The sequence below is a fragment of the Coffea arabica genome, chromosome 1c (genome assembly GCF_036785885.1).
Source record: "Coffea arabica cultivar ET-39 chromosome 1c, Coffea Arabica ET-39 HiFi, whole genome shotgun sequence".
Classification (NCBI taxonomy): Eukaryota; Viridiplantae; Streptophyta; class Magnoliopsida; order Gentianales; family Rubiaceae; genus Coffea; species Coffea arabica.
In genome coordinates this window covers 219,660-241,697 of record NC_092310.1, presented here as the reverse complement: position 1 = coordinate 241,697, position 22,038 = coordinate 219,660, and the positions used below count along the sequence as shown (strand labels likewise).

At 38.8% G+C, this 22,038-nt stretch overlaps 3 protein-coding genes across 6 annotated transcripts; 2 read left to right on the top strand and 1 right to left on the bottom strand.

The window, feature by feature from the left end:
• Positions 1-777: 777 nt before the first annotated feature.
• Positions 778-5,631, bottom strand: LOC113741252 (probable serine/threonine-protein kinase PBL16). Of its 3 annotated transcripts, none has more exons than XM_072079176.1 (6): positions 4,988-5,631; positions 3,653-3,957; positions 3,423-3,558; positions 2,406-2,542; positions 1,703-1,826; positions 778-1,458 (listed from the first exon to the last, which is right to left on the bottom strand). In XM_072079176.1, the coding sequence occupies exons 1-6, from the start codon at positions 5,058-5,060 to the stop codon at positions 1,058-1,060; spliced, it is 1,176 nt and encodes a 391-aa protein (XP_071935277.1). In that variant the 5' UTR covers positions 5,061-5,631; the 3' UTR covers positions 778-1,057. The 3 variants fall into 3 exon arrangements, with proteins under 3 accessions (XP_071935277.1, XP_071935663.1, XP_071936109.1); XM_072079562.1 differs by lacking the exon at positions 4,988-5,631 and adding an exon at positions 4,460-4,936; XM_072080008.1 differs by lacking the exon at positions 4,988-5,631 and adding an exon at positions 4,506-4,935.
• Positions 5,632-6,913: 1,282 nt separating this feature from the next.
• LOC113732143 (subtilisin-like protease SBT3.18) lies at positions 6,914-15,302 on the top strand. Its single transcript, XM_072078601.1, has 10 exons — positions 6,914-7,237; positions 10,174-10,265; positions 10,388-10,485; positions 10,590-10,754; positions 11,350-12,023; positions 13,173-13,240; positions 13,448-13,696; positions 13,882-13,999; positions 14,101-14,314; positions 14,461-15,302. The coding sequence occupies exons 1-10, from the start codon at positions 7,232-7,234 to the stop codon at positions 15,102-15,104; spliced, it is 2,328 nt and encodes a 775-aa protein (XP_071934702.1). The 5' UTR covers positions 6,914-7,231; the 3' UTR covers positions 15,105-15,302.
• A 619-nt stretch (positions 15,303-15,921) lies between these two features.
• Positions 15,922-21,893, top strand: LOC113732076 (2-oxoisovalerate dehydrogenase subunit beta 1, mitochondrial-like). 2 transcript variants are annotated; one of them, XM_072077643.1, is made up of 13 exons: positions 15,922-16,580; positions 17,035-17,146; positions 17,334-17,369; positions 17,503-17,562; positions 17,639-17,696; positions 17,768-17,865; positions 19,190-19,279; positions 19,378-19,446; positions 19,523-19,609; positions 19,874-19,969; positions 20,057-20,134; positions 21,365-21,464; positions 21,549-21,893. In XM_072077643.1, the coding sequence occupies exons 1-12, from the start codon at positions 16,294-16,296 to the stop codon at positions 21,461-21,463; spliced, it is 1,170 nt and encodes a 389-aa protein (XP_071933744.1). In that variant the 5' UTR covers positions 15,922-16,293; the 3' UTR covers position 21,464; positions 21,549-21,893. The 2 variants fall into 2 exon arrangements, with proteins under 2 accessions (XP_071933744.1, XP_071933472.1); XM_072077371.1 differs by having other exon boundaries at positions 15,926-16,580; positions 21,378-21,464.
• The last annotated feature ends 145 nt before the right edge of the window (positions 21,894-22,038 follow it).

Sequence of the window (22,038 nt, the reverse complement as noted above, 5' to 3'; positions counted from 1 at the left end):
TAGGAATTTTTAAGCCCAGTAAATACTTTTTTCCCCTCTGTGTCGTCAGAAGAATCATCAGGCTATTCTCCTCTCAAAATCGCTACGGGCACTGAGTGGAAATGCACCCCGATACATTATATCTCCTCCTTCCAATCATATCAAATTTTCATTAGCAACAAAAATACTTGAATGCTACTACTAAAGTAAACAACAGTCTGATCACAACTCAACGAGTTAACCCTCCTGTCAAAAGCCTATTTAGTTGCTCAAGGATAGGGCTGCAACGAGCCAAGTCGAACCGAATCGAATTTTGACCTAATCGAACCGAATCTTGACTTATGTTGTGTTTGAATTGCATTTTTCTAGATTTTTTATAAAAAATTACTTTAGCGATTTGATATATGCGAAGTAAAAAGGTGATTTTGAAAAAATTGTTGTCCAAACAAGGCCTTTGTTTTATCGAACTCGAAATCAAATTTGATGAACTAACAATTTTGAAACTCGAACTCGAGTTCGAACTCGAAAAAATAAAAATAATTATTTTATTTTTTTAAAAAGATAAATAAAATAATATTTTTTCTTAATAAATAATAAAATATTAAGAATATATATGTAATTTTACTATTAAAATAAAACATATATATACACACACACATATATATATATATATATATATATATATATACATACTCGAGTTCGCAAATCGGCTTGCGAGCTAACGAGCTTAATATTTTGAGCTCGAGTCGAGTTTGGCGCGCAAGTGGCTCAATTCGTTTGCACACCTTCTTAAAGGGATATGCCAAATCACTTCACTTGGTATGCATTTTTTACTCAAATAACCTGCATTACAAGCTACATCAGGTTTTCGTATTGATACACACTGCAGCCTGCTGCAAAAGCACTAGTCTTACCAAACACAAAACGAGCAGGTGATATGTTAAACCTGCCATCTTATGATTTGAAAACATATAAAACAATTTAAACTAATCTTTGCTTTAAACCTGCATACAACAGTGCAATTCTACATGTCAAAAAACTTCTGATTTCAAATTGCAAAACACTATAGCAAAGAATGTCATGTTAGCAGCGTATCTTTCCTCTGGATCCCTCCATCGGGGTTCTCACAAATCACTGTCAAAGTAGGCTTTTCATTTGGAGGAGTTTGCTCCAAATGGTCCTGGAGAGGCTCCAGGGAATCTACAATGTCTCGCATCAAAGGGCGTGCTTTTGGGTTGCGATTTAAGCAGTGATAAGCCAACATAGCTGCCTTGTGAACACCTTTTACTGGATATTCTCCTTCTAATCTTGGATCTACAATGCTAAGCAACTTTTTCTTCTCGCGGAGCAAGGGCACTGCCCAATCAGTCAGGTTCTGCTCCCGGGCTGGTCTAGATTTGTCCAGAGATTTTCTACCTGTTAGAAGCTCCAGAAGGACTACCCCGAAGCTGTAAACATCACTTCTGGGAGTCAGATGACCTAATACAAAGTCAGAATCAGGGTATAAGCAACAAAAGGAAGGAGGGAAAAAAAAAACCCAGAGATCTCACTAACAGTCTAGTAGGAATATCAAATGAAACCAACCAAAACCTGATGATGCTATCCTACAACTACAGCAAGTAGTGATCTCGCTGATTACACATTTAAAATGACGTACTTTCTTTAAAGTACATTGCTGGCAAGCATCAGATGAGTTCCACCAGGATAGGAATAAGAAACTAACCTGTCATAATATATTCTGGTGCAGCATAACCATACGTGCCCATTATGCGAGTAGAAACATGAGATTTATCGCCAACTGGTCCATCTTTTGCCAGGCCAAAATCAGACAGTTTTGCATTGTAGTCCTGTTTGTAAACACGACAAAGTACACTCGTAAGCCAAACCAGTCATTAAGACATCAAAAGGTGAACAAGATTTGTATCATCTTCTTGCGAATACTAAATTTTGATGACCCCTTTGAAGCATGCATCATCTAATTTCAAACAAATGAGGTCACCAGCTTGGCAGGCCAAAGTATTGCATTCACACAAGCCATTTCGTGATGATTCTGTTTCAGCAATCCTCAATCAGATTATTCTCAAAAGTGGAAAATTATACGTCCTTGGCTGTAACAATTTCCACGTAAAAAAGCTACTTCTCTGACCTCTACTTGGATAGGGTGGCAGCAATGATAGTCAACTGCCGCAGAATTGGCAAACAAGGACAACCAACAATAACTGACACTGATCCAAATAGTGATCAATCGAGAAGCACCAGATTACATCTTTTTGTTGACTTCTCAAGAAATGAATCAATGCAGTTACATTACTCTATACAATTGGCCTAACTTAGCTGCGTCATAACATTTGTATTTTCGCCGTGAACAAGCACATGCTTAATTCAAGAAAAGTTGAGAAACAAGTGAAGGTATTTTGATAACTAACCAGATCTAATAGAATATTAGATGTTTTAAAGTCGCGGTAGATGACAGGTTTCTCAGCTTCATGCAGGAAAGCAAGTCCTTTTGCTGCACCAAATGTAATCTTCATTCTAGTAGACCAAGAAAGAGGAAGCAAGACTCCTGTAACAGTAGGAAACTATAATAGGTATTTGAGCAGCAGAATGTGCAGGAAGAGAAATGCAAATCAAAGGAAACTTGAATCAGGCATATCAACTCTGAAACTTTCAAGTACATATTTGAGCAGACAACTTCGTAGAACCTGCTTGTTTAATCACGGCATACTGCTTACCCAAAATGATCAGACAACAGTTGGAGAATTCATTACTCATCATCATGACAACCAGAAAATACTCATCTAAGGATCAATCCTCCCATTTTCTTATATCCTCCAGAGGCCTGGAGACAGACTGCTGGATATATAAACTTGAGTCATTGAATGCGTTAAATCTATTCTGCTGTAATCGGAACTGTATTAATGAAAAGTTTGTTGCATTAGGGTGTCAGTAACCTAGGAATTTGAAAGTGTTTCAGAATTATGCTAAAATTTCTCTAGAGGTATCAAACGAAGAGAATGTAACCCACAACAAAAAGTCTAAATTAACTCTTTTATTTTTGTATGAATTATCTATATTTAACAATCATTCTCCAAAAACATCATTTTCTTTCAGAAAGGCTATGATATGCCAGGGGAACCAGCACGCTAAAGGAGCACCATATGATTTAATTGGTACCACAATGGGTGGACATACTTTACTTCAAAATGGCTGTGCAACTGAGGCCCTCTCCGATCAATAATCAGGAGTAGCTCACTCAAACTTGAGACTAGTTCCCCTATAACAAGAATGTGGCATTGGGGATATGATATCATAAAGCTACCAAAGGTGATGGCAAAGAAGGCAGGGAGCGTCAATGCACAATAGCATGTCTAAACTTCTTATTCAGCATTTTGAAGAATCTTTCCTTCTTTTTGCTTTGGACAAGACTATTATGAAATACTTACTGGAGAATAGATTATTTTCTACACTTCCCCGAGCCATATACTCATACACTAGCACCCTGTGCTCATCTTCGCAGCAGTAGCCAATAAGTTTCACCAAATTTGGATGAGAAAGCTGCCCCAAGAATACGACTTCAGCCTGAAAAGCACAAACCACTCCAATAATTATTGGAAATGTTACTTGCACATATAAAGAGGTAGAGTAAATCACTATTGACAATTTGAAGAGTTACCAGCCATTCCCTGTGACCTTGAAAACTGTTATCCCCGTCATGAACCTTAACAGCAACTGGAATTGGCCGAAGTCCTTTCTTTAGATCTTCAGCTATGAAACCTTTGAACACACTTCCAAATCCACCTCCACCCAGCATGTGATCTTGTCTAAAGTTGTCAGTGATGGTTTTTAGTTCATTGAATGTGAATACAATCAATGGGTTTGCAGATGAACTACGACGCAGGTCTTCTACTTCTTCAGGATTTGATGGTAGCTTTCTGTCATCCTTCCTTACCATTCCTGATGGGCTATCCTTGGAAGACTCTGAAGAGGAGCATGAAAAGACAAATCTGTTTACCAATATGTCCAATACTACAAGGAGAAGACTTGAGAAAAACTAAAATGACCTCAACAATACACTTGGAGAAGTGTACAAGCTAAGTTTAAATTGGTCAGTCAGTGTAATAGATAAAACAGAATGCATAATATAACGTTGTACTACATGATGGGGCTAAAACTTGCTGTGTAGAAAAATGGAGCGTGTGCAAGGCGACTGGAACAAATTTAGATGCCTAGAGGTCGTTTTCTTTAACTCATACCAGCAATTCATTGGGACAATAGGCAATTAATATAAGGGCTTTCCTGCGTAAAGGAGGAATTTTGGGGTACAACTATTGGAAAACATGTAATTTGCCTATAAAAGGATATACATCCAGACAAGATTCTTTCCTGGCTCAGTACTTAAATCTTGACTGACCCAAATTTGTTACCATATTGTGGTTGAAATTAGTTGCAAAAAGAGAAAGTGACTCCTAAAATTACTTACCGGCATTTGCCATGTTACAAGACCGAAGAAAGAAGACTTCACTTACAAATTTCGACATCCAACCACAGGTGCAGTGCAGCAATTTTGGAATACAGGAAACTCTTATGTAGCTAATTTGGGTGAGGAAAGAACGACCAATCCAGACACTGATGAACAAATGGCCATTCTTTAGTTTTTAAATGGGAAGCTGGAACAATTTGAAAAAACCTCTCTTTCTGAAAAGGACCCCAGATCATGGGAAAATAAGAAGATCTGTTGCAAACTAAAAGGATTAGCACCCTGCAACTTTATCAAGAACCTCCACCTTCTCATTCAGAGAACTTTTAGCATATCCTTTATTTCTCCATTATGTCTTTCCAACTCATGAGTCGTTTACTATGAAAAAGAACACACAACTTCCCAACCTAAAGCAGCAAGTGGAAAACCTGAGTTGAATCCTGGAAAAGTTTTTCTACATTTTCTAGGAAATATTATAGCTAAAGAACATAATCCAAATATCAGCAACGACGGAGAAGAAGAAAGCCAAACCTGACTTTGCATTAGAAGAAACTCTGTAGATTGAAGGCTCCCACCTTCTGCCAAACCACCAGCAGTTTCCCATATTACGATGTGATGATACACCCACTAAATGCCAAGCAGAAGCCACCACCCAACCACCCAACAAAACGCCGCTCTCCACTTACTCACTCATGCAAGGAAACAAAACAACAACAACAACAACACCCGCTCACCAAAAGTACTCCAGAGTTATTATCAGACCCGCCCCAAAAAAATTTTTAAAAAAAAAGACTGAACAAAAAAAGCACTAAAACAAACAAGACATCCTCAAAATGAGAAATTAGGAGTAATGGCCAAAAGTTAAGAAGGTCTTGCTGAATGCTGTTTGTGTTTGTGATGACTGTGCAGTGATAATCGTCTCTAGTTATTCCATTTGGGCTGAAGGCAATGATGCTGATGGGGTCTGAATTGTTGAGGTGGGTTGGACTTGGTTGCCTGCCTGGCTTAGGCTAGAGTGATTACTGTATTCTTGTTTTGAAGCCGTTGGTGCGCTGAGTACTTTTCAATTTTCAGTTGGACTCCTCTACTGGGAGTGGGAGGTTAGTGCGCCCCTGCAGCATTTTCCATCCCCACCAATCACTCCTTTTCCATCATTCTCCTCCTACTCTTCTTTTTCTTGCTCTTTCTCTCTCTCTTCTTTTCACTTGTTAGCGTGCGCCCTGTCCCTTTTATCCTCGTTGTCACGCCTCTTTGACTCCCCAAAGTTGCCATCTCTACTGGTACTATTATAGGTACTTTGTACTTTTTAGCATATGCAGCCACCTGACCTGCCATTTCATACTTCTTCTTCTTCTCATGTATTAATCATTAATGATGAGTCTAGGTACACATACCATCTTCTCATGTATTAGGTAATTGCAGTAATAGTTTCCATTATTACTGCTATTCAAGGGGCCATCTTTAAATAGCTCTGCAGGTGCATGAACATGCTACCATTATTTAGGGATGTAATGTTGGAGGATAACATCTTCGAAAGTCTCCAAAGATTATCAAGCAAGTATATCAAAGATTTGACCACTTGAGAATGTGACAAAGGGCGTCCCTGGAGTCTTCTGGCAGGTTGAAATTGACAAAACATTTGTTTATGTTTTTCTTAAATCAAAACTTTTGGTACACCTCTTGGTTGAAATTGACAGCGCTCAAGATTCACACCCCTGATCTGCTATGAACAGGGGGAAACAAGCCCAGAAAACTATTAAATTTCACTAGCATGTTTAAATATTTAATATGACCATGTGTAGCGTTGACTAGCGTCTGGTGTGATGTTTACCCTGAACCTGGAGGGACAAAGATTGATACTTTGATTGATTAATGGTCCATTATCTCCTTGATAATATATACCATTTCCTGCAGTAACAAGTATTGTGTGTGCACTGGATTGATTGGTTGCCAAAAATTAATGGTCCATTATCTCTTTGATACTTGATTTTCAATTGAATATGTCCACCCACTTCCCTGATGAATCCCAGTCAAGGAGTAATACGTTCACATTGTCACTCATCACTGACATGACTCATTAAACAATCATCCTCAGGACTGGCAACTGAGTGAACAGGGTCCGCGGTAATTAACCACGTCTTGAAGATAAATGCAACTTGGAGCTTCTTCGGATATAATTGGCTACAAGAAATCAAAGTTCATCATTTGTGTGAACAGGGAAGAGCAGCATTGAGTAGAATTTCAGGCGGTCTGCGTTGATAAGTAAGAGGAAGTGGCATACAAAACATAGTGTATGCTCCTTTTAAGTTGGCCGACTTCTTAATCACAAAAAACGTGCAACAAAGTTCGTTTTATATTATTAACATCATTCATTCTTAGGTCTTAGCTGAAAAACTTGCTAATGTATATAGAGAATGCCAAATCACAACACGTATGGCACAAAGACTTTCTACTTCTTCAACCTTTAACTTCAAATGGAAATCGTTTTTTAGTGCAACTGCATAAATCATGTTGCTTTGCATAGGCAGCCCTGGGGGCCTATTTAGCAGCCCCCTCCTTTTCTAGGTCCAGTTTGATTGGAATAAAGTTGTGGCTTATCCCAAAGATGGCTACAAATAGAGAGTGTGCACAGTGGAAACCTGAGCTCAGTGTCCCACTTGATGACTGATAAGCTTCTAATTCTCTTTCTTCCGACAGGCTCTAGGAAGTATCCCAGGTTAAGATTCAATTCGAGAAATCCATGGTGCAAGATGTGTGTGTGGTGGGGCTTTGCTGATGCAGGTAAGGTCCCCTCTTGTTTTACATTCTAGCCCTGGAAAGACCCACAGACAGCCTAATTCCCAACTTACAATTTATCATATGCCAAATACAAAACGTAAGTAAAGACACTGAAATTCTCTAGTTTTATCTTGAGGCAATAGTTTTTGCCATACTCAAAGTTTCACTGACAAATTCCAATCTTGGTGTAAACTAGTGCAACGACTTGTGTTGTCAGCAAATAGGCATATGTCTCCTCAACAACTACCTTGCGAATGTGGATAATCCATCATAAACAGCAAATTTCTCGCCAAAACGGTCAACCTATATTAACAGTTCATACTACACAAAGTTGGCCATTTTCATACCATGTATGACATGGCAGCTTAACCAATACGTTAGGACTGAATGCAAAACAGATGAAGTGCTTACAGATTTTGCTCCAAAGTACTCGTAGGTGACCAAGAAGACTTAGAAATGCAAGATAAAGTCGCTAATTAGATGCCCATGAGAAGGATGATGTTTTGGCATCTCTCATTCCGTTCATGCTGAATGTACCTACATTTCATCACTCAAGTGTATTTCCTGTCCTTTAACTAGGTCTGATAACTCAAGTTGTATCACAGCTGCTGGCAACATTTACTTCTTTATAAAGAAGGCCTTCAGTAACTCTTGTGATTAGTTGATTGTCTAGAGCGATGTTTTTCCTTACCAACAGTTTGAATATCTGGAAAAAGACGAGAGGAACAAATATAAGCAAAAAATTTTAGCTTTTAACCGGTAACTGTTAGCTCTGTTGAACACAGCAAGCAACAAATACAACATTGAGAAATGAAAATAAAAGAACGAACACAGTGGAATATCATTCGAAATTCAAGAATGGCTATGCCAGTAACCAAACATTGGATTCTCGCATGAGGCAGTTTTTTCCATATATTCAGATAGTGGGATACTACTCGTACAAATGCATGCAAAGCTACTGTTTTGTATCATTAGCAAATTGGCAAGAGTTCCAAATTTCCAAGGAGCTTCATGCTTTGGTCCAACACTTGTAGAGATTTGTCTTTCTTTCTGCTAACTATCCAGATTGGCCATACATGCATATTTGGAACTCAATATATTCAATTAGTTCTGCATCTACAGTGTAATATACCATCCTGAAGTATGAATTAAATTTCATTGTCCATCCCAACCATGAATGATATGCTGATTACTACCAGAAACCCTAGATGATGCACTTGAAATCACCACTGATCCAAGCAAACTTACTGCTTCAGTACAATTAAATTTCAGTGAAATTGAAGTCATGAAGCACAAATATGCAATCATATTGAGATGAAAGGAATCAAATACCTTACTAAGCTTGTATCAAAAGTTCATTTGCAAGGTTTAATGATGGGAAGTTTGTTTGGAAGGTAGAATTTTACGTGATTCGAAAGGCTAATGTCCTTATGATAATTCTGCAATTACACAACAGAATTGAGCTCAATTTACGTAACGTATAGAAGAAAGATCATACTAGCTAGGCAATGATTAACCTAGTATGAATTAAAAGAATTGTCGCATCAATTCCTGTATATGTGGTGTAGTTGCAATAGGTACTACATGAGTTACCTATGCCTACGAAGGTTGAGACCTTCCCTGATACTTGTAGTTTAGAAGTATCTTCAAAGATCAATGCTAAATTCACAAGACGTCTAGGGGTAGCTCTACGAATGTATAAATATTAAGTGAAAGGAATAAGTTATTCATCAAATGAGATTCTTTTGATTGCTTATTGACACCGAAAGCTTGTATAGCTTGGACAGCTATAGGTTTTCAGGCATTCATCACTTGATTGATAGATGTGTTTATGCAGGCTAACATAGAACTCTGTGTAATTGGTGTATGCCTAGAAGTTGTTTCTTTGTCTAGCATTCCCCAGTAGAATGTATTGGAAGGTAGGTAATAGACTACTTAACATCCCCATGGCCTCAACCAGGTAGATACCGCATGTATATGCATGGTGGTTGCAAAAGAAAATAAAGCATTACTAAGTCCTTTTTTCCTTGACACAGTCATTTACATGTTATTTCCAATCCATTGTTGAGTAACATTTACTATGGAAATTAGCTAACAAACAAATTAGGTAGCAGTAACTGAATTATGTCACCTCACAGTCAGTATTCTTAATCGTATGTGATTTCTAATGTCTTGCACCCCGCCTGAACAAATTGTGTGACAGATATTGAAAAAAGAGTCCATATCTATGCATGAAAAAAACCTAGCATCAGAAAGCATTCTATTGACCTGATGATTAAGATCTTCCAAAACCATGTAGTCCATCTATGTACTTAATAATGGACCAAAGTTAGCCAAGTTATCAAGTTTATAAGCAAAACAATACCGAAAAATTTTTTTACAGTAAAGAATGATGAGGCTCACATGGTACTTCCTTTTACGGTATTCATATTGTCCATAGTGGAGCTCTATGAAATTGTGCTCTTTTCTGAAATACGGTGAGGCTAGGCTCTATAATACCATGTCTATAGATGCAAGAAGAGAGAGAACCAAAAGGAGGGAAAGGACATTTCCATCTTTTTAACTATATATCTTAAGAAAAAAAAATATCATAATACTACAATAGAGGTGCATCAGTATTCCTGCAGCCTTGAAAATCCTTCAAAGGCACGCACTGACATAACAATCTTTCCTTTAGCAACCATGTATACGAGTCATAGTCTCATAGAGATGAACCTTTTCTACCCTATTTATTCCCAACCTCAAATGTGATTCTCCACTAGGAACAATGTCTCATGCTTTTCAGCACTCTTGGGGCCTATCCCTCTTACTTTCACTCTATTTAATTTCTTCAGTGTCTACTTCTCATGTAACATTCATTATAAAAAGTTTTTAACTTTTTCCAAGCCTCTTCCTGCAATGATCAGTCTCATCCTTATTTTTCCTTCTTGTTGTCACAGGTTTACATAGTCTATTTAGGGCACAATCAGAATAAAGCTCCTGATCTCACTTCAAAACATCATCTCCAACTTCTTAGCACTGTGTTTACAAGGTAAATGAGTATATATATCATCAGCAATATTTCTCCTGGGAGAATTAATACATTGTTCTTCTAGTTGTAGATCGTAGTTTTTCACCCATCTATGTTTGCTTTATAAATTTTACCATGCACAGCAAAAAAGACGCGAAGCAAGCCATGCTGTATAGCTACAAGCATGGATTCTCAGGTTTTTCAGCAACACTAAATTCAACACAAGCACAGGTCTTATCAAGTAAGTAGCTTGCAGCTAAGTGGCTGCTTCAGTGAGGATCGTGGCTGTAAAAGCCTTAGGGAGGTTCAATACATTAGTAACTAATTCCAAAGAAATCATTGCAGATACAAAGGGAGTGATATCAATTTTCAAAAGCAAGACAGTACATTTGCATACGACCAGGAGCTGGGATTTTCTTGGTCTTAGCATGGACTACAGTACTGAAAAGGCAACTCCAATGTGGCAGCAAGCCTATGGTGGTGACGTAATCGTTGGAGTTTTTGATACAGGTGGTCCTTAAATTTGATTACACGACCCACTTAAATCAGAGAGATTCTCAGGATATTCATTTCAGACCTACTTAATTCTGAGTATGCGAACATAATGCAATAATGTTTCAGGTGGGTGGAACCAGGTAAAGAAGATTGACGCATGTAAAAGGAAAACAGGCCTATAAATGTAATTGGAAAATATGCAACACAATTACAGTTAGTTATTAATTGACACTGGAGGAGACTTAGCAAATTCATTAACGAAAAGAAAATTTGTCAGTCTCCTTTTGAGGGGCCGGTTTTACTAATCAATTATTAGGATCGAAAACAGTCAAGGATAGTATAAACCCAAATGTATTGGTTGATTGATGTGGAACATCAGTCTGTCAAATTCTTCAACTTTTGCAACAAAATGTTCATGTAGAAAAGAATAGCAACATTAAACGAGTACAGGAGTATGGTGAAGTAGTGGATTTTGGTAGAATTAGTGGTCCTACTCTAGTTTATCCAAACAGGATACAACCATGCACTAACTGGGCATTAAAAATCCATTCATGCATGGTTCATGATTTATAATTGCCAATGCGGCGGCGGCTGCGGCTGCGGCATGCAGGTATATGGGCAGAGTCACATAGTTTCCGGGAAGAACCTGGGATGGGCCCTGTTCCTGCATCGTGGAAAGGTCAATGTGTATCCGGCGAGCACTTCGACCCGGCCACAGCTTGTAACCGCAAGCTCATTGGGGCAACCTACTACCTCGGAGGATTCGAGCGCCGTTATGGGAAATTGAACAAGACCCGCAACCTGGAATACGAATCCCCTCTGGACGCGGTTGGCCACGGCACCCACGTAGCTTCCACCGCAGTGGGGTCGGTGGTGAAAAACGCCAGCTTCTTGGGTGGTTTTGGACAGGGAACGGCGAGGGGTGGCGCCCCCAGGGCGCGGCTGGCAGTCTACAAAGTCTGCTGGAACGTGAATTTGGAGGGGAGGTGCACAGAAGCGGATATTATGGCGGCCTTCGACCAGGCATTGCGCGATGGGGTGAACGTGATATCGGGATCGTTCGGGCTAAGGCCACCCCTGAGAGCCTTCTTCGCAACGGCGGCTTCAATCGGATCCTTCCACGCCATGCAAATGGGAGTGAGCGTGGTGTTCTCGGCGGGCAACAGCGGTCCGGACCCGTCTCTGGTAGAGAACGTGTTCCCCTGGTCCATCTCCGTAGCTGCTTCAACTATTGATCGAAGTTTTCCAACTCGGATTGTTTTGGACTGCGCTCTTTCTTTTCTGGTAATTTATTCGTTCTCCTGACAAACGATTTCTAACTTTACTGCTCAGAGCTTTCCAGTTTCCTCCTCCATATTCTTTTCACAAAAAAAAAAATCCCATTTTGTAGACAAACGTACTTAGCCCAGGACGATGAGGATCTAGTGGTCTCACTGTTCAGAAGAACAGTTACAACCAAGATTCTATCATACTGCTATTACAACCCCGTAGTGGGAACTTAAATGAATGTCTGTCCAGACTCTAGAATCTTAGGGTAGTGATGGATAGTGATATAAAAAGGATAGATTCGGGGCTCCTCCAAGTGTAACAGACCTTTTCTTTCTTTCTTTTTTTCTTTCACTAATTTTTAGTAGCAGTGAAACTACAAATTTTTTCTTTTTTGTGTAAGAAAAAGTTTGAGCGAGTTGAGTTGGCTCCTATCACCACCACCACGGATTATAGATTGATTTCAAAAATTCTTACAGATCGACACCATTATAGATCGCGATTTTCACACTTTGACAATGATATCAAAGGCTGGTGACCAAAGACTTGGTGGGGTGAGAAGCAAGGGTTCAGATCTTGTCTTCCATCAATTGCCATATTATATGGTTTTCTAAAAAATTCAGATAGATGTGTAATGTACCTGTCTGATCCGATGATGATTCAATTCTCATCGACGCTTCTATTGGTCTAATTGAGCCCTCTTAGAATAGATTAGAGTAAGGAATAAGAATAGGTGTAGGTGTAAAGTAGATTATTATTGCCTGTCAAAAAAAAAAGACAATGATATTCAAATACACACGATCTTTTATAAGAAAAAGTGATTGGTTCTTACTAATTGAACCAACTTGCATTGGCCAGTTGCAAGTGTTTAATGTTGGCTCTCATTGTCCTACTGCCCTGCCCAACCGAGTTATTTCAGTTCGGACTTGTTAATGTAATCCTTTTTTTTTTAAACAAATTATACGAATATATTATGCAAAATCTTTTTTAATGTTAAAAATTATACGAATATACTATGCAAAATCTTGTAAAAATAACACAATTCTACATTGGAAAGACAGAGACCCTTATGCCATATCCGTGTTGAGGAGGAGGAGGTTGCCTATTTATTCCATCATCATTTAATTTATGAGCCTAATTTTTATTAATATATGTATGTATGTGCAGGGTGAAGGCTTCGTGGCCCATCCAATAACAGCAATACTGTCCAACGCCAGCAATTATTTTTCCAGTGGGTAGGGTAACACATACGATATATCCATCCCTCCCTCCTGCAAAAGCCTAAAACTTGGAGCTTACCAGCTTGCTAGTTTTTTTTTTTTTTTTTTGCTTTCTGCAGGAACCTCAAACACAATTTTCTCACGTTGCCCTCATTGTCTAGTTGTATTCTTCCAGCATGGTGAATTTATTGGCATTATTATTATGGTTGGTTTCAATGACAGGGTTTGCAGAACAGAGAGCGTTAAAAATGTAACAGCAAAAGCAGATGGAAAGATAATCCTATGCTTCTCGAGCATGGGATCAGTAAGGAGGGATGAGGCGGAGGCAGCAGCAAGAAACAGAAGTGCAGCAGGGCTCATCTTTGTGGAGCCTTTGAGTAGGCCGTTCCCTGATATTACCATTCTCCCTCTGCTGCTCCTTGACATCATTCAAGGCACCAAAATGGCTCAATATCTGTCTCGGTCTATAGAGTGAGCTCCTGTTAATTATCTCCATCTTATACTAATGATTTACTACTACTACTAGTACATTATCTATATCTTTCTTGAGCACTAATATTTGGTAATTACGAAGCATCTATACATACCATGGTATTAAGATTAATTTCTGGACCTGACTGCGTATGGTGTTTTCCATCGACATGCATGCGAAGTAGTCGTCCTCCCACAATACAGATATTTCCCAGTAAAACGGTTCTGAAAAGGGCTCCAGCACCCATAGTCGCGGACTTCTCTTCTAGAGGGCCAAGTTCTATCTCCCCTGATTTTCTTAAGGTACTAGCAACCTCCAAATCCACCCAACTGTATATAATATACGTACTACTCTGATCATGAGCGTGTAATTGTTACAATTCATGTATCGGCCAATAAAACAGCCAGACATAAGCGCTCCGGGAATCAACATATTGGCAGCATGGCCTCCAATGTCTCCTCCAACTCCGACTCTAGATGACCGGCGTTCCGTTGATTGGAATTTCCAATCTGGGACTTCTATGTCATGTCCTCACGTGTCAGGTGTTGTTGCTCTTCTTAAATCTGCTCATCCTGACTGGTCTCCTGCTGCAATTCGATCTGCTCTCATGACTACTGGTATTTACACTTATCACTTAATAACATGCTATGATGCTACAGGATAAATAACTAAATTTTTGCTTATTCAGTTGAATCATATTTTGTGGTGTTATTTTTCTTGTTTATATGGATCAGTAACTCTTGATAATGCATTGCACTCGTAGCATACACCACTGACACATCAAATGATCAAATTCTTGCCGTTGGATCAATCAAAGCATCTGATCCTTTCGACATTGGTGCTGGCCACATAAATCCACTCAGAGCAATGGATCCGGGACTGGTTTACGAAATGAAGCCAGAAGACTACCTCGTCTTTCTTTGTAACATTGGCTACACCGAGGATCAGATCAGGAGCTTGGTTCTTCATGACATGAATCGTACAAAGACATTCTGCTTCCCCAGTTCCAGTTCAACAACAGGAGGAGGCAGAGGTAGAGGTAGAACAAGCAATGCCAACCTAAACTACCCATCCATCACAGTTCTGAATCTACAGAGGACCACCACGATTACAAGGAAAGTCCGTAACGTGGGTGGTTGGGGGAAGATAGCAGTTTACTTTGTGAGGGTTGTGAATCCTCAGGGGGTGGATGTGGTGGTGTGGCCTAAGCTCTTGATTTTCTCACCTTTTAAGCAAGAACGTACATTTTATGTCACCCTCATACCCAACAAGATATCCCAAGGCAGATATGATTTCGGGGAGATTGTTTGGTCCGACGGATTTCATCACGTTAGGAGCCCGCTGGTTGTCCTTGTTAACACTGCTGCTGTTGGAGGCCATGGATTTCAAGCTATTGCCAACATTTAGACTCCTTTCACATTCATTATTTGTTGTTGCTGTTGTTGTTGTTGTTGTATATCCAACCACATTAATGTTGTTGTTGTTGTTGAATTCCATAAAGACATGCTCTGGATTTCCGATATCATGTACCTTGTTGGGATAAAAGAACAGAATGACGTGCTGCTTAATTAATGAAAGAAGTACTCCAGCAGTAGGTTACAACCATGGTTCAAAGTCTGCGGTTTGGCCCGGACCGATCCACATCGGTCTTAGCATATTGATCACGATTTCGACAAAACGTAAATTTTGAAACATTTAATATTCTAAAATTGTGAATAATATTCAAAAATATGCTTAACAAAAATAATAAAAAAATTAGCAAAAGAAAATCTATAAAATATAAATTTGCAAGTGGATTCGGGATAATTCAAGTCGACTTGACCGAAACCATCCGTATCAGCGACTTCTTGTCCGAGTTCTCGGCGAGTCAAGTATTTCGGAATCATCTTGTCTCGGTATCGTATCAGAGGGATCCGTTCCAGCAATGATTTGGTCGAGTCGTCTCGGTCTCGGCCGAGACTTTGAACCATGTTACCAACCTAACAACTCTTATTTGTTTAGAGAGAGGTTATAAAATGGACAAAGTGATCAAAGAACTTGACGTGCAAATCATGGTAAAACTTGCCAATCAACTTGACGTGCAAATGACGGTTTCATAGCCTAAAATCCAACCCTATTCCGGTAGTAATATTCACTAATTCCATGACAACTTTTTTATGAAATGTATGCATTTTTACGTCCAAAGATAATTGGGTGGGTCTTGATCTGCAATTTTCCTTTAAGGTTCAACATCCTCTTTTTATTTTTTGGGGTGACAAGAACTGACGCAGTTTTCATTTCAGCAGGATCAACTCTTCCTTATCTCCCTCCCCCAGGTGTCCCCACTACAGCACCGATCCTCTTATCCAAAACAAATTACTTAGTACTAGGAAATTGCTGCGGTCAGTCTGGAAAGTGATTGGAGACGAAAGTGAGCAGCAAAGCAATCCACGTCTGCTAATCCGATCCCGTTGAATGAATCACCCAAACCCAACCTACAATCCAAAAATCCGTGCATGAATGATCCCAATTCCCCAGCTTCATTCACAGTTGAGCTAGGAGTAACAAAAAAGGGAGACCCTTTACTTTTTAATTACAAGCTCCCATAATAGAAGGAATGGCAGATGGTTCCCTGAGGAAAATTGGAAGGTTTTGTTTGATTTTTTGCAAGCAGAAGAAGAACCGTACTGAAGGCTGCTGTGTTTGCACTGCCACTAAAATAGGGAGAAGGGGCAGTGGCGGGGGAAGGGAAAGGGGATTCTCAACCACCACAGCCACCACTGAGGAAAAGAGGAGCCCGCAGCAGCAGCACAGCCAAGGGAACGACAACAAGAAGTCGTCTAATATCAACCTCTTCACTGCAATCAATCAAGCCCTCCGCATTGCCTTAGAAACTGATCCTCGGTAAGACCCACAACAATTCGTTCATTCATTGGGGGACTCCCTCTTCTCTCAAATTTTGCATACTTAACTTCTTTTTTTGTGGGTGGGAAAAAAAAGATCAAAAAGGGTTGGTTTGACCCATTTTCAGCTCAGCTTACTAGCATTTTTAGACTGGTGGGATAAAATTTACAATTTTTTTTTAAAAGAAAGATAATATGAAGTACCACTAGGATGTAAGCGGAAAAGTTGTAGAACGATGAAGCGGTCTTTTGTTGATTCATATACTACTAACGGGTGGCTATCTTGATACTAGCATTTGATATATAACATGCATTTCGACTTGTGTGGCAGCACTAGATGTATGAGATTGAGATTGATGCTTGATGTGATTCTTTTATTCTTTCCCTGTCGGCCTGTCTATCTATATTGTACTTGGATGAGGTGCAGTCATTAAAACTCTTACGATCTGTTTCAGTGCTTATGTATTTGGGGAAGATGTCAGCTTTGGTGGTGTCTTTCGTTGCACCACCGGTTTAGCTGATCAATTTGGCAAAAACAGGGTTTTCAACACCCCTCTCTGTGAACAGGTAACCCAGCACCACCTACACTTCTGTCAATGTCCCTTTTTTGGGATCTGCTACTGGAGAACAGAAGAAAAGCAAAGGAAAAATGGTTGTAGCACTAGGATTTCAGATAACTATTATATTTTCAAATACACGTTCTCTTGTTTATGTTGGCTGGCTGACTTTGGTTATACACAAATTTTACTAACAGGGAATTGTTGGATTTGGTATCGGTCTAGCAGCAATGGTAAGTTCAAAGTTTCAAGCTTTTTGGATGTAATATTGAACACGAATTCTATAGAGCATTAACATCCTCTCTTTTTTTTTTTTGTTTTTTTTGGCTTCTTCTCTTTGCCTTGCATTGCCATTTTGAATTCCAGGGAAATCGGGCCATTGCAGAAATTCAATTTGCAGATTATATTTTCCCTGCTTTTGATCAGGTCTGCATCCTCCCTAGAGTCAACACTAGTATATCCTTACAAATAAGTAACTGGGAATTGGTATTTTGCTTCGCAGATTGTGAATGAGGCTGCTAAGTTCAGATATCGAAGTGGTAACCAGTTCAACTGTGGAGGTAATTTACAATTTCTCTTCCTAGTTATTCAAGGTGTACAAGGTTCATCACATTTTTCTTTTCCTTTCCAGGCTTGACTATAAGAGCACCTTATGGAGCTGTAGGTCATGGTGGGCATTACCACTCACAATCTCCTGAAGCTTTTTTCTGTCACGTCCCTGGTATAAAGGTAAACCTTTGGTTGGCATTGCATTGGTGTTTTCAGCCTCTTTTCATGCATCCTTGGTTGATGTAAACAGCATCAGAATAAATGCAAGACTGTATACATTTGCTGCTTTTTCTTCTAATCAGTTTGGATTCCTAATATCTTGTTCAGTATGTGGGACTAAAATATTATTGGTTTCAAATGATTATTCTGAAGATCAATAAATAAATAACTAAGACACAACTGAAGTGAGAAAGAAAAAGTTAATTGGAGGGAGAAATCCTTGTGATGTATCATCACTATTGGTGACATCTGTGATGACAATGTTTTCAGAATTGTCAGATTTGTTGACATGTACATCTTTCCTGAGACAATATAATAACAACTTTATGTACTTCAAAACCTGAAAAGAAGAATTATTTTGACTGATTCTTTGCTCTCTAGTTCTTAAGTTGTCTCAGCTTTATCCTTAATCCATACATAATTTTGTTTTGAGTTGGGAGACACAATTTATATCGTTTCTTGTGCCTCCCAGCTTAAACTTATCGGCAACATTTGATAATGTAAACTTATAGGTCAATAAAGGTAGTATAGGGAAATCATCACAGGTTGCAGTGAGGTTTTTTATGTTACCATGTTGTTCATCATTTTAACAAACTTTAAATAAATAAGATGTGAAGAAATGGTGGTTCACCGGAAACAATGATATTGATATTCTTTTAAGAAGTATAATGAATAGAATACATGTTGGTTTTGTTAAATTTTGTAACTTCATAGACATAATGAACATATAACTCATTATATATATGTTCACTTCGTGAAAGGTCAACTTGCATGAGAATTCGTTAATTGATTGCAATGAGTAAATGTATCTGTTAAGAGAATATAAGTATTATTGTAGATAATAAATTAGTAAGGGTATTTTTGTAAATAGTTTGTTAGGGTTGTACTCCTATAAATACTAGTTGGTCACTCATAATATAGTGACTAGATGTTTTCCTTCCAAGATACCTGTTGACAGTATCATTTACCATCTGAAGTGAGTAAATTTCATGCGATGTAGATATATTTCACTAGGATCATTTCATTAGTACAGTTCTTTGCATCACTGAGCAATCATATTAACTTCCATATACAACATATTACACAGGTCTAGTGCTTCATTTCATGAAAAGTTTCAAGCATGTGATTTATGTTTGGTCTTGAAGGGGAAATAATGGAGGGGAGGTGTATACTTTATGGTTCCTCTTTGTTTCGAAAATTTTTGTCCACTAAACTGGATGAGTTTTTTTTTTTCCCCTAACTGATTGTACCATACTTATCAATTTCTATGTACACACCGCTCTAGGTGGTAGTTCCACGGAGTCCACAGCAAGCAAAAGGGTTGTTGTTATCCTGCATACGAGACCCAAATCCAGTTGTTTTTTTCGAACCAAAGGTATGTGGTATATGCCCGTATTTGATTTCCTTTACAGTCATTAGCATAAAAAATCAATATGGGTTTCAGTACTTACTGTTTCTCTTATCATATTTTAGTGGCTTTACCGTTTAGCTGTGGAAGAGGTTCCAGAAAATGATTACATGTTGCCTCTGTCACAAGCTGAGGTATGTTAATGCCATTTATGTACAGTTTTTTTTTATCTCAGAACTTAATCCAAAGAATCACATGCTTAAAATTCAGGTGATTCGAGAAGGAGCTGATATAACGCTTGTTGGTTGGGGAGCACAGCTAGCAATTATGGAACAGGCCTGCGTTGATGCTGAAAAGGTTAATTCTTCTAATAGTTTCTATTTGGCTTCAAGAAATCGTGACAAGGTGTACTAAGCACTTATTATTGACAACTTTTCAGCTTTCAAGTTGGTAGGGTGGCGACGTACTGTCTATCGTATCTCTGTTGCCCCTTCCATGGCCCTCTTAGTTCATTGGTCAACATGTGCAGTTCTCTCTTGTTTTGAGTCATTTTTTAGCACTAACGTTCTCCCCTAGATTCACTTTTTATTGACCTAATCTGTATGCCATCTGGTGTTTTAGGATGGCATTTCTTGTGAACTAATAGACTTAAAGACGCTGATACCATGGGATAAGGACACTGTAGTAGCCTCTGTTAGGAAGACTGGGAGGCTTCTGGTAAGCATAATCATTACCTTCAACATGCACTCTCCAATACTGGTTATGGTATCCTTGACAAACTATGCGTGGTTTTCTTATATCTAGATAAGCCATGAAGCCCCAATTACAGGTGGATTTGGTGCTGAAATTTCTGCCTCTATTGTTGAACGCTGCTTCTTGAGGGTAGGCTGTTAATTTTTATAACTCTTTCTTCACACCTATTTCTTTTATTTTCAAGAAAAGTGTTGGTTTTCCTTTTCACTCTAAGCTTCTTTATGAAGTGAGATTGGACTCTGAACCACACTTCAGGTTCTTAAGATTTTAGTTTACTCATGAAGGAAATGGAATGGAAAGTTTGTTACATATATACTTCTAGATGTGCTTGAAGATAGAAGTTTACGAGAACCAGTGACAGGAACATCTTTGGGGAGCAGATTGCAAATAACTCTAGATCATGAGAATTTGTGTTGATAATTTCCTGGGGAAGGTATTTTGTGTTAATTTAAGTGACTAAAGTACACTAAATTAGGAATGTCAACTAAGATCTGTTCACATCTGGAGTGCATTTGTAGCGTTACAGGTTCGTTTTTACTTCTCCAGGATTTGTTGCTTTGCCAGTCAAGGTTTTTCTGACATGTCAAAACTGCTACTGATGTTTTTAACATATGTAAGGAACTTCATGCTTGCCTAAAAAAATGTTTGTGTTTGTCTCCATGCTTTGATGAGAATTCTATGGACTTAGAAGACAGTTTTAGGAATTTTGTTTAAATGGACAAATGAGAAAGGATAACCAAGGAGATACTATGAGTGGCATCATGGTAGGTATGACCTAGGAATGCGGAAGTAACTTGTATATTTGGGTGTATCCTTCAGTACTGATTCTGGCATTTTTAACCCCAAAAGCTGTTTTCAGGTGTTCTTGTTTTCTTTTGGTCCAAGTTTTTACTGTTTTCCAAGCTTCAAAAAGTGATTTTGAGTAGTAGTGCTTGATGTCCTTTTGAATATTTGATAGCTTGTGAAAATAAACAAGCTTTCAGTTTCTTAAATAGCTTTTTCAGTAAATAACAGCTTTGAGAAAGTTGAAGTCTACAGGTAAAGAACTCAAACATGACTATGGTTTTTGATGTTTTTGATATGGTGATATTTCATCCCCTTTTGTTGTAAATTCCAGCAGTCCTAGTGACACAAAACTATTATCCTTACAGTGTATTAGGCATATTCTCTATAAGCTTTTCTGGACCTCTTTCATAGAGCAAGGGTAAAGTTTAGCTGCACGGATGTTGCATGTTGTAACTTAACTATTTTGCATTGGTTGAACTGCACGAATGTGCGGATGTGCATTGATCATGCTACAGGGGGCACTAAAGAATTTTACCAGATCATAATATGTGACCCAAGTATTTGATTGACTAGATGGGTTTTGCAGTTGGAAGCACCTGTTACACGAGTATGTGGCCTGGACACCCCTTTTCCTCTTGTTTTCGAACCCTTCTACTTGCCTACAAAGAATAAGGTTTGGCACTTCAGATCTTCCATCAGTTTGAAATGGCATTTTAGGCCTTGTCTAATGAGCTCCTTTTTTTCCTTTGAATTGCAGGTATTGGATGCAATCAAATCCACTGTAAACTATTAGAGAATATGCAGCTCTACTTTATTTAGAAGAGCTGTCAAGTCAGAGCAGTGAACTGCTTGATTTGAATACAATCGGCACCTCACCTGCTGAGATGGGAAGAGCACGTCTACCCCTTTCAATGTAGTTGTGCATTGCAGTCTATTATGGCTCACCCAAGAATGGTTTCTGTTGCTCGCCTCCAATTCAGAGGGTGCAAGATAAGACGCAGAATCACAAGTCTACATGAACATGCATGCTGTTTGTATCCATTTGTTGAAAGAGGAAAATATGCATTGAAAATTTATAGAACATAGCAACCAATTCCTTCCATTCATCATTCCTAACTCTGCACTCCTACCCCACCCCACCCCACCCCAATACTTTGAACTGTGAATAGGGGATATTGAAGCTAATTTCGCACAGTGAAGTAGTTTTGAGTCTAGGCTCAAAATAAAACATCCGGATTCACCAGTTG